The following is a 12,906-nucleotide window of genomic DNA, read 5'->3' on the forward strand; positions in this document are numbered from 1 at the left end:
ACTGAAGTGATTTCCAAGAAATTTAAAGGGCCAGCACCTTCCCCTTCCCTTCATTTTTCACTTTTTCCTTTTTGAGGAGCCATAATTAAAGACTAGGACATTCAAAAGCAATTTCATATACAGAGGATATTAGAGAGTCACTGTGCATACCAAGTGAAAGCCACAGGCCCAGAAAGGACATGAGAAGACCTTAAGTTTATACCTTAACATGGTCCTTGGCACAGAGCCAGACTACAGCTATCGGAAAACAAAACCAAAAAGCAGCAAAGGAGAAGGAAGAGAATCTAATTTCCAGAGTTACCACATTATTAAATTCAAATTTCCAGTTTTCAACAGCAAAACAATCACAAGACATAGAAAGAAACAGGAGAGTTTAGCCCATTCAAAGAAAAAATTAAACCAACAGAAACTGTCCCTGAGAAAGACCTGATGGTGGATTTACTAGTCAAAGACCAAAACAGCTGTCTGAAAGATGCTCTAAGAACTAACTAAAGGAAAATATGGAGAAAGCAAGAAAACAGTGTATGAACAAAATGGAAATATCAGTAGATAGAAAACCGAAAAAGAAGCCAAAAGGAAATTCGGGAGTTGAAAAGAACAACTGAAATGAAAATTTCACTAGAGGTACTCAAAGGCAGATTTGAACAAGAAGAAAGAACAAGTGAACTTGAAGGTAGGACAATGGAAATTATCAAATGACAAACAGAAAGAAAAAAAGACTGAAGAAAAGTTATCAGAACCTAAGGAACATGAGAGGCACCATCAAAAGGACCAACATATGCATTGTGGGAGTCCCAGAAGGACAAGAGAGAGACCAAGAGGCAAAGAGAATATTTGAAGAAATAATGGCTAAAAATTTCCCAAATTTGATAAAAGACATGAATGTTATATCCAAGAAGCTCCACAAACTCCAAGTAGGCTGAACTCAAAGAGACCCACCCTGAAACAATGAAAGACAATGTCTTAAAAGACAAAGACAAAGAGAAAACCTTGAAAGTAGCAAGAGAGAAGTGACTCATTCCATACAAGTGATCCTTAATAAGATTGTCCAAAGATTTCTTATCAGAATATTTGGAGGCCAGAAGGCAATGAGCTGATATATTCAAATTGCTAAAAGAAAATATGGTCAGCCAAGAATCTTGTATCCAGTAAAACTTTCCTTCAAAAATGAGGGAGAAATTAAGATATTCCCAAATAAACAAAAGATGAGGAGTTACCATTATACCTGCTCTACAAGAAATGCTAAAGAGAGTCCTACAAGTTGAAATAAAATGACACAAACAGTATCTCAAGTGGAATTTATTCATGGAATGCAAGGATGATTCAACAGATGAAAATTGGTCAGTGTAATATACTACATTAACAGAATGAAGGGAGAAAAAACCACACACACAATCACCTCAGTTGATGCAGAGAAAGCATTTGACAAAACTCAACATTCTTTCATGTAGAAACATTCAATAAACTAGACGTAGGAGGAAAATTCCTCAACATAATAAAAGCCATATATGAGAAACCTCATTGAACATTATACTCAATAGTGAAACCTGAAAGTTTTTTCTTTATGATAATGAGCAAGGCAAATGTGTCCACTCTTGCCACTTCTATTCAATGTAGTAATGGAAGTACTATTCAGAGTGATTAGACAAGACAAAGAAATAAAAGTCATCCAAATTGGAAAGAAAGAAATAAAATTATTTCTATTTACAGAAGGTATGATCTTATATGAAAAAAGGTCCCCCTACAAAAAATTGTTAGAACCAATAAATAATTCAGCAAAGTAGCAAGATACAAAGTCAACACACAAAAATCAGTTGCATTTCTATACATTAACAATGAACAATTTAAAAAGTTAAGAAAACAGTTCCATTTACAATAGCATCAAGAGGAATAAAATACTTAAGAATTAACCAAGAAAGTGGAAGATTTGTGCAATTAAAACTATAAAAGAAATTTTTAAAAGACATAAATAAATGGAAAGACATCCCATATTCATAGATTGGAAGATGTCAATACTATTCAAAGCAATCTGCAGATTTAATGGAATCCCTATCAAAAGTCCAATGATGTTCCTTGCAGAAATAGGAAAGCCCATTCTAAAATTCATATGGAATATCAAGGGATTCTGAAGAGCCAAAACAATCCTGAGAAAGAAGAACAAATTTGGAGACACTTCCTGATTTCAAATCTTACTACAAAGCTACTATAATCAAAACAGTGTGCTACTGGCATAAACTCTGACCTATAGACAAATGGAATAGAATAGAGAGTCCAAAAATAAACTCTTGCATATATAGTCAAATGATTTTCGACAAGAGCACCAAGACCATTCAATGGATAAAATGCAGGCTTTTCAACAAATGGTGCTGGGAAAACTGGGTATCCACATGTAAAAGAATGAAGCTGAAGCCTTGTTTAACACCATATGCAAAAGTTAACTCAAATGGATCCATGACTCAAATGTAAAAACTAAATCTTAAAACTCTTAGAAAAAAATGTAAGGTTGAAGTTTCACAACATTGGACTTGGCAATGATTTCTTGAATATAAGAGCAAAGGCACAGGCAACAAAAGAAAAAATAGACAAATTTGATTCCAGGAAAATTAAAAACTCTGTGCAACAGAAGACATTATCAACAGAGTAAAAAGGTGACTCACAAAATGGGAGAAAATATTTGAAAATCATACTTCTGATAAAGGATTAATATCCAGAATATATAGAGAGCTCCTGAAACCCAACAACAAAAAATTTGATTCAAAAATGGGCAAATGTCTTGAATAGACATTTCTCCAAAGAAGATACATAAATGGTAAATAAGCACAAGAAAGGATGTAGAAAATCGTTAATTATTAGTGATTATGTGAATCAAAATTACAATGGAACACCACCTCACACCCATTAAGAGAGAGACTATAAAAAACAACTTGTTGGTGAGGATGTGGAGAAATTGGAATGTTGGTGGGAAGGTAAAATGGTACAGCTGCTGTGGAAAACAGTAGGACAGTTCCTCAAAAAATTAAAAATAGAATTACCATGTGATCCAGCAATTCTACTTCTGGGTATACACCCAGAAGAATTGAAAGCAGGGTCTCAAAGAGATACATGTATACCCATGTTCATAGCAGCATTATTCATTTATTGCTAAATTGCAGAAGCAATCCAAATGTCCATCAAAGGATGAATGTATAAGCAAAATGTAAATACCACCTTTTGATTATCCAATAGAATACTATTGTGTTAAAAAGGAAGAAAATTCTGAGATTTGCTACAACATGGATGAACCTTGAAGACATTATGCCAGATGAACTAAGCCAGTCACATACACACAAAAACAAATACTGCATGATTCCACTTGTATGAAGTACTTAGAGTAGGAAAAGTCATGGAGGCACAAAGTAGAATGGTGGTTGCCAGGAGGTAGGGGAGGGGACAATGGGGAGTTACTGTTTAATGGGTAGGTTTCAGTTTTGCAAGATGAAAAGAGTTCTGGAGACGGTGGTGATGGTTGCACAACAATATGAATGTATTTAATGCCACTGAAGTGTGCACTTAGAAATGGTTAAGACAGTTAATTCTATGTTATGTATATTCTACCACAATAAAACATTAGAAAAAAATCTAGTGTGGCTCCAGCTATTTTATGTACAGCAGTAAATTAGCAGACATATTTCTGAATACTTTTGTAGCTTCTAGTACATATTTAACTTCATCAGTATCCCTCACCAGTGGATAATGTAGCATCTTAAAATTGAAATTTATTTAAAAGTATTTAATCCCTAAAATGTCACAAGAAGGAAAGTTAATATAGAAAATGAGATACTGGAGAAGTATAGAAAAATGAGATAATGGAGAAATAAGCATTTAAACTGTCATGAAAATAAGATGTGTAACTGTTCTATAACAGATTACTGTATTCTAGTTCCTTTGCTAGGGTTAACAATTAAGTACATTTTAATTTTAAATTTTTTTACTGCAGGAAATGGTGCTTTTAAAAAAAAAAAAAAAATCCAACAAAGGTGCCAAAGGCTAATGGTGGAAGTGGCAGGACTAGGAGACAACTTTCTTGGTTGAGAAGGGAGATGTATGATAACAATGAGATACTGAGCAAAGGTGAAGGGAGTCTGAGAGTCCCTGTACCATGTGATGACCATAGTGAAAGGGCTGTCATATGAGCCGATCAGGAGAAAATAATGTATTAAAACTTTGTCTTTAGTTGCTGTTAGAGGTTAAGATCAGTGATGAGGGAAACTGTCAGTTAAAAAGAAATAAACACAGTTTATTCCTTTTGTCATTCATTCATAAAACATTTATTGGGCACCTCCAATATACCAGGCACGGTCTTAGGGATTCAGAAGTGAATCAGAAATATTTTCTTTGCTTGATGTACTCACAAAAGAGGTCAGGGGGACAGCTGGCGGATGACTCGTTGCAATACTATAAGAAAATTTCCCGAATATATTAATACTTCTATTAAAGTATAATTGTATCACATAATAGGGATCAACCAGCTCTGAACCAGTTTCACAGAGGAGGTGATATTTGAATTGGATCTAGAGAGCTGGGAGATGCTGTGCACAAGACCAATATCACATGATACATGGAATTGGTTTTAAGAGTCCAAATTTAGGTGGAGCTATTTACAAACGCATACCAATTATGAAGGTTTAAGCTTCAAGGAACACAAACTCAGACATAAAATTATTTAAATAATAATGGAATTCATTAATTCTCTCAATAAAGATTCCAGAAACACAGTGTCTTGAGTTCTTCCCCCTTTTCCTCTCTGCCATTCTCAGTTTTGGCCTCATTTTTGAGTTGGTAACACAATGGATACAGCAGTTCTAAATGTCATACAAGAAAGCAAAAGTTGTCAAGGAGGGGACTGTCCCTCTACCTCTCTTTGAAGGGTGAGGGAATTTTATAGAAGCCAGAAATTTGACTTTCCCTTTTGTCTCATGGGCCACAGGATTGATTTCTGAATCAATCAAAGGCAGAATAATTGGAACAAAAATGGTTAGACTAAGGGGAGACCTTTGTCACACCACCTCACTGGCAAACATGCCCAGATTCGTACGCCTGCCATCTTTCAGGCAGAGTACATACATATCTAGAACCAGTAAAGCAAGATCTTAAGTCATTGGCTCTTTATTTGAGCATCACCTCTGAGTACGCTTTCAACTGCTAAGGCACTTATTTTTAGCCCAGGTCTCAGTTTCCTGAAACTGACTCTAAGGTTTTTGCTTCCCCTGTTTTGCCCTCCAGATAATTTAATAACTATTTCACCTCTAAAGATATTGCATTATAAATATCTTCTTTACATGTTTTCATCAAAAGAAATTCTTTATCCCACTTAAGATATAACTTTGTGGTGTCAAAACATCAACCTTTTTTTTTTTTTAAAATGTTTTTCAACAAAGAGATGGTTTGAATGAAGATTTCTTTGACATGAAGGAATATTTGACCCAGGCAGATAATAGTATGAATATTCTTCTTCTGGTGCCTGGCACTCTAATATTCCAGCCTTCTTTAAAACAACTGGAGTTCAAAGCTATGATATAAATCTATAGCCTCTGAATCCAATCCTTCCTAGTAAAGGCCTTACCTGCAAAGTTCACTTCCATTACTTGGGTTACAGAAGATGATTTCAGAAGTAATTGCACAGATATTTAAATTATCTGCTGCCTTTGTCTTTCTTTTAGAATGCAGATATCAAAATATCATATTTCTCCCTAAAACTTCCTCTCATAATTTCAAGTGGTATATTTTAATATCAGGATTTCTTTGTAAGCCTAAAAGATGAATGTTCCAAGCATAGCTCCACCTCCTTTTTAGGGTTTAAATTACAAAACATCATCAATGATAATTGTTACTTTTCTTCCCAGTCCGCAATTACTCTTAATTAACAACAATGATAATATTAATAATACCCTACATCTCATTCCAACCAACTGTAGACATTTCAGTTACACTAAGTAATATCAATTCATCAACCCTGCAAGGAAGGGAGGGGCAGATATTATTTTAATGAAGAGGGTACTCTGGCACTGTGACTTGTCCAAATAAAAAACAGCTGAGGTAGACCAGTCAAGCATGTCTTTGTATCAAGTGGGAAAATACCTCAGTCAGGTGTTCATTAGACATTTGTGGGGATATTCCTTCAGAGTTGACTCAGCATTCATAGTTCAAAATGCTGATCTCTATTGAAAATTGTCTTCATTCCACAAGTAATATTTATGAGGTGACTCAGGTTACAAATCTGTTTGCTGGAAGCTATAATCATTGACTTAAATTCAACTTAGCCTGTTAATTTTCTGTTTCTTTATTTGGAGGTAAATAAAATGAGTCAATGCTGGTGCCTAGACTCTTTTGTCTTGCTGCTGCCCATTGGCCATTTCATAAGAGTCACATGATTGCCTAAGTTTCTTTGGCTTTTGGTTGTGAATGCCTCTTCTCAGCAAGCTTTCCATCATGACTGAGCCCTTTTTGGGAACCTGGAAGCTGGTCTCCAGTGAAAACTTTGATGAGTACATGAAACAACTGGGAAATACCATTACAAGATTTGGAAACTGGCAATGCATTTTGTGATATGGTTGGGTTTGCACTTTACAATGAATTTTTCAACAATTCTCTCATTCATTTGTGATCCTAGGGTATATTCAAATGAGGTTAACAAAGTTTGTGTATCTACTTTTACTTTTTTATTACCAGTAATAATTATCTCTTTTTGGAATACTAGGCTCACAGATGCTTCCTTCTAGGTATTATCTATATATTTAAACAATTTATCCTTTTAGAAAATACTTCATCTTACCCCTATGATCGAGTTTATTTTTAGCTTGGTCATTTCATTAAGTAGCTTTTCTCTGCTCCCCATTATAGACAGTAATACCTATCTATGATTAAATTTATCAAGTAAATTTGTTTCAAGGTTTGCTTTAAGTTATAACTTCAAAAGAGCAATAGCAACAAACAAAATTTCTAGTTGGTTAATTTTAAGAGTTCTGATGCATGTGGGAGGTTTTTAATAACATTATTTGGAAGAGTTTCAAATGTTTTATTGGAGAAATAGAACATTTTTACTCATGGAATTTCTTACCATTGGGTATTTCCTCAGAAGTATAAACTCTATGCACACTTTAGTTCTTACTCAAATTGAATAAACATCATTTATAATGGCTCAGATCTATAATAACTAAACTAGTCTTTACTAATGTTAGAAGAATAGTAATTATTTAACATTTAATTAATTTTAAACATTTAATTAAGAGAAACCTCTCTTATAATAAACTGCATATAAAGTCAAAAAAATTTTTAATCTTACTTTTTTTTTAAAATTGGCTGAAATGATAAATACATAATAAGTCAACGTGTTCATAATGTAATATTTGTTCCTTTTTCTTTAGTATAAACTCTCTCAGAAAGTAATAAAAAACATGTTTCCCTATCTCTTCATGGATTCATGGACTCACCTGTTTTGAGTTAAATTTTTTTTTTTTAATAATAAATAATTAAATAAATTTGGGGGCATCTAAGAAACTTGGGGCTGATGGCAAAACTAGCCATGTTTTGACTGGGAGCTGGTCTCAAGCAGAGTGCAAGAGAGAATAACCACTGAGTACATACTATGTGCCAATACCATGCTAAGTCCTATCATTTAACCTCCAACACACCTATGAGGTGAGTACTATAATTACTCACATTTTACTACTGAGAAAGCTGAAGTTTAGAGAAAAGGGAAATAATGTGGCCAAGCTAACAAGCGGCAAAGTTGGAACTCGGGTTTTAACCTCCTCACTCCTCACTCTTTTGTGATTCATGTCTAACACTGCTTTTCTGTGGTCAGAGGCATCCTGTCCAACCGCAATATGAATGTGAAATCGAGTTCTATATCGATACTAAGAGTCGGGTGTCAGCCCTTCTGCCCACCAATTGCAGGAGTCAAGTTAAACAATGGACAATCCCCAACCTGAACAACAGGACCAGGCTCTCAGCCAAATTGTCCAATTTGCCTACCTCCTCTTTACTCAGCCAGATCTGAAATTTATCTGCAAATAAGGGAGAAGCTTGGACTTTATAAGTCATATTCTTTTAGAGTAGATTAGATACTTTGAAAATTGCATTTCTTTTTTTTTTTTTTTTTAAGAAGAAAAGTGTGCTAAAATTCTTGGACAATTAGAAAACCTGTGCTTAAATTTCAGCTCTGCTAATTACCAGACACATCACCTAGAACAAGCCTCTCTACCTCTCTGGGACTCGGTGTACTCATCTCTAAAATGAGGATAATAACATCCCCTGTGCTGTTGCTGCAATATTTCATGAGGTAAAGCCCAAGCATATGACCGAAAGGCACCATACAAATATATATTTTAGATGAAGTGCAAGAGTCTCAGAAAATGAATTTAACTTTCAAAATGTCAAGTATAATTACTAGACATATCTTCTGATTGGGAGGTTTGGCTCAATCCAGCTGTCACAGAGAGCATTGAAGAAAATACGGCGTATTATCCAAAACTTCAATGGGGGAAGGATGCATTCTTTTTAAATTGCTTTCCAAAATGATTGTTAGCACTTCTTCCTAAACATCTTAAGAAGGTATTTTGTTTTCTCTACTCATTGATTTCTCTTCTCACTCATTCCTACAGGAGTGAGTGCTGCAGTCCAGAACTTTGCTGGGTTGGCAAAACCAAGAATCACTATTAGCACCGACAGGGATAAGGTTAACATCAAAACAGAAAGTTCTTTCAAAAATACTGAGATCTCCTTCAAGCTGGGAGAAGAATTTGATGAAACCACATCAGATAACCAGAAAGTAAAGGTAAGAACTAAATCTTCCTGGTCCACAATCAGGAAAAATCTAGACGGTGGTTAAGCACAGTTAATTCTAATTTGATTAATTACCCAGTCAGCTTGGGCTTGTTTTGTTAATTAATATTGCACAATGCTAAAGTCAATTATTTTGCAAATGATTCAGGGTCCAAAAACTCAACTTATTTTCACTGTTTCTCTGATTTCTCTTTGTCATTGTATAAAAGAGCATATAAAATGATTATTCACAAATAGTTTAGGTATTGCTTACCTGGGGGGAAAGAGCATTACTCAAATAATCTCTTGAGACTTCCCTAGTTTGATGGTATTAAATTAGGACAAGAACTGTTGTAAGAATTTTGGAGAAAAGAATTTCAAAACTGAAATTAAAAAGTAGATGTCTAGTCTTGTGTAGATTAGAATGTAGTGAATTGCTATTTCTGACTGATTCCTTTCTGCATTTATAGAGCATCATAACATTAGATGGTGGCTCAATGATTCATTTCCAAAAATGGCTTGGCAAAGAGACAACAATCAAAGGACAAATTGTAGATGGAAACATGGTAGTGGTGAGTTTTCTCTAAATTTAATATTTTTAGAAGCTCCTATTTGAGGCATGCCCTACAAATTACTCAATTGTCTTGTATCTCAAATAGAGGGTCTGGGGAAAGAGGGACAGATCAAATTTAACATGTCATGTACCAACTCTAATAGATCCCTCTTTGCTTTTAGGAATATATCATGAATAATATTGTCAGCATTGGAATCTACAAAAAGGTATGAAAAATTGTATACGTCAGTGAAAACTTGTTCACTAACAGGAAACTGGGACTTGAAGAAGATGTGTCTCAGAGCCACTGATTTTTTAAAAAATTACTCAACATAAATTTGCCCAATAAAACCAAATTAAGTGCAGTTTTGGAGCTGTGTAATCTTGAGGGTTAGGTACAATCTGATAAATTGGTGAGACAAGAAACTTCTTGTCTCTGGTGTAATTGTAAGATCACCAAAGTGCCCTTTATTCTTCGTACACCTGAATCCTGCAGTCACTGATTTTCCTTTAGTGGACCCATTCCATTTAGGTTAATGCTTTCTGTCAAGGGGTGCTCTGTTGAAATTCATGTGACCTCAAAGGTGGATACATTATAATCATTGTAATCCACTTTGGGCATCACAGATTTTGAAAATCAACGTTGCTTTTTATTTTTTATTTTTGCAGAAGGCTGACCATGCATAAAGTAGATAGGATAGATAGATGGATAGATAGGTAGATGGATGGATAGATAGATAGATAGATAGATAGATAGATAGATAGATAGATAGATAGATGAGAGAGAGAGATTACAAAATAGAGCCTGGACATTATACACTGTGCGTGAATTTTTATAGAACATTTAAAACAATCATTATCTTACTTTTCCATAAACTTATTTAAAATAATCAGGCTAGGGCATCGGTCACCATTTCATACAACTTAGTCTTTGCAGAATGATATTTTATTAAATGCCAGTCCAGAATTTCTAAATGCCTGGTAGGAATATAATTGTTAGAGCTACACAAAGTCCCTCAATAGTTTCACCATGTACTGTTGCTAGGAAGTACTCTCAGGGCTTAGAGCAAAACAGAGTAATATAGGTAAAATTTAAAAATTGAGGGTATTTGTAGCAGTGGGAGGAGGAAAAGGAAAGAGAGGAAGAATTATGTAAATCTCATGTTGCAACTTAAACTTAAAACCAGATAGTAGTTGGTGAAACGTAACTCCTGAGGATAGTGTTAAATATGTGCTAATTTGTCATCTAAACTGAGTCAGAAGTGAAAAGTGGAAAGGGGCACTTTCAATAATTATACCTGGGCAACAAACATAAACTGGGACTGTCCTAGGCAAACTGGGAGGTATGGTCACCTCAGTAAGGAGAAAATTAAAGAGTAATGTACAAAAGGACTGAGCATAGTGTTGGGACAATAGCTGAATTCTTGTCCAAGGAAAGGAACTAGGCTGTCATATTAAACCCTGAAGACCTCTGAGGATACAGCTGTGCACTTGAAGTGATGGGTTTGGTAGTAGCCACACAACTGCCAGATGTGGCCAATGACAGTCATCACCCCACGACTTGTCTCTGTCCTTCCTAAAGGACTCAAGTGTGTACAAAATGTACCTGTGCTTCTTTGCCAGAAGTCAAAGAGGATTTCAGCCCCCAAGGTAGCGTCCTGTGCACAAAGGGGAGCAGAGGCCAATGTCTCCTTCATCAGAGGATGGTCTCTGCAATGGGGCTGCAGATGACAGCACTTAAGCAACAACTCAGACCAAGGGTCAAAATGTTTTCCACAACCATTAGGAAGAGGGTATTCTTCTAAAAAACACTAGGCACTTATTTAAATCTTAGTCTTTACAGAGGCAAAATTTATAAAAGAATAATATAGTTCTGAATTTTCAAGACATTTCTCTTCTCATAAGTGTCACAGCTCAAGGTACACACAGCCTAAATGAGAAATAAAATCCTGCTGTGGTGTCTTTAGTAGGTAGAATCAAACATGCTACTCCTGAGGAAGTCACTCATCCAGCAAGTTCTTATTCAGTGACCACTGTTTGTTCAATACTGTGTTAGGTGATGGCAAACAGCAATAAGTTAGAGATGGAGTTCACAACTGCCTTTTTATGTTACAAGTAACAGAGACATGTTGAAATCCTATTGCTTTTATTTTTATTCTCAGTCAAATCGTGTCAAAATTTCTGTAAGAAAAAAATTCATTAAAGTTTATACTGAGAATTATTAGTCTTTACTAAGGACATTCACATGATCAGTCTCTTGGTATATCTGACTTTCCTTCAAAAATAGTCATTATCTATCTAGAAGTAAATCACATGTCGTATTGGTCAAGTTGTACTGGATTTATAGAAAAAGGATAATAATGACACTTTTCATTATGCAATAAAAAGCCATTACTTATTCACTTTCCAAAAGGGTTTGAAGTAGAGGAAGTGAGAGAAGATTTTATAAACCACAAAGGAAAATATATATTTATTTTTGAATATTTTTAGACTGAATAACTTACTAGTAAACTATTATATTTTAAATCCACACTGAAGTTTACAGGAGAGTATTAATTACCCAAAGATCAACCATACTAAAATCAAGATGAATACTATTATCAAAGACTAACTCACCAGCTTTCTTCTTTAGCTACCCAAAACTATTAAGTAAACCACTGACAAAAATAATTTGTTTTGAACACTCTTAGTGTATTTAATTTTCATATTTTTGCACAAAAGTGCGATAAACATAAAAGGACATGATTTGATAGTCATGAAAAGACAACTGACTACTCCAAAGATAGTAACAGAAAATAGATGGAAACTTAGGATGAAGAAATCGGGACATAACCGAATCCTCAAGTTATGGGTCTTAAGACTTCTATTTTAAACACTTACAGGGAAATATAGTCTGTCCACTTTGAAGTTTGGTATCTAGATCCTGTGTAATTTTTGGAGAGGGACAGGGTGGGGAGGGACCATCCAACCACCAGCCCCGTGACAAGAGAAGGTGCCTGTTATGCCAGAGACACATTGCAGGGAAGTGAAATGAATGGGGTTTGAGAACCAGGCAGAGCAGGGCTTGAATCCTGCTTCTGCCACTGACAGCTTTGTGAGCTTGCATGAGCTGCTCACCCACTTTAGTTTTTTCCTTTGCAAAATGGAAACCATCTACTTCACAGGGTTGTGATGAGGGAAAATGAGACATTCTGCAATGGACCAGCACAGGGAATCCCTCACGTCTTCTCATTTTCCCCACATCCCCCTCCCAGATAATAAGGCAACTAGAATGCAAAGAATAGGAACCATGGAACTGAAGGTGTGTGCACTAAAACAGTGGGCAGAAGAAGTCGGATCAGAAGAGTGTCACAGCAGAGGTAGGCAGGGTCTAGAAGCAACTGATCAGTTAGAAATGGGATTTGGGGAAAATGGATTCCTGTTTACTTTGTAAAATAGAGTTCAGGTGTCAATACGTAAGTTACAAAACAATTTCACAAAAGTTTTCTTTTTTTGATCCTCAGAACAATCAGTATTGTACAGGTGATAAAACTGCAACCCAAATGTCATCC

The 12,906-nt window shown here is 35.2% G+C and overlaps 1 protein-coding gene across 1 annotated transcript; it reads left to right on the top strand.

The window, feature by feature from the left end:
• Nucleotides 1–6,468: 6,468 nt before the first annotated feature.
• Nucleotides 6,469–9,588, top strand: LOC132351625 (fatty acid-binding protein 9-like). The gene is made up of 4 exons (XM_059901544.1): nt 6,469–6,539; nt 8,641–8,815; nt 9,273–9,374; nt 9,538–9,588. Exons 1-4 carry the CDS (start codon nt 6,469–6,471, stop codon nt 9,586–9,588), a joined length of 399 nt encoding a protein of 132 aa, XP_059757527.1.
• The last annotated feature ends 3,318 nt before the right edge of the window (nt 9,589–12,906 follow it).

The sequence above is a fragment of the Balaenoptera ricei genome, chromosome 17, assembly GCF_028023285.1.
Source record: "Balaenoptera ricei isolate mBalRic1 chromosome 17, mBalRic1.hap2, whole genome shotgun sequence".
Lineage (NCBI taxonomy): Eukaryota > Metazoa > Chordata > Mammalia > Artiodactyla > Balaenopteridae > Balaenoptera > Balaenoptera ricei.

Bases quoted from the DNA above. Each gene is read 5' to 3' on its own strand.
- LOC132351625 (XM_059901544.1), top strand. From the start codon at position 6,469: ATGACTGAGCCCTTTTTGGGAACCTGGAAGCTGGTCTCCAGTGAAAAC. The intron at 8,816-9,272 runs GTAAGAACTAAA...CTGCATTTATAG, and splicing joins CAGATAACCAGAAAGTAAAG to AGCATCATAACATTAGATGG. The intron at 9,375-9,537 runs GTGAGTTTTCTC...CTTTGCTTTTAG, and splicing joins TAGATGGAAACATGGTAGTG to GAATATATCATGAATAATAT.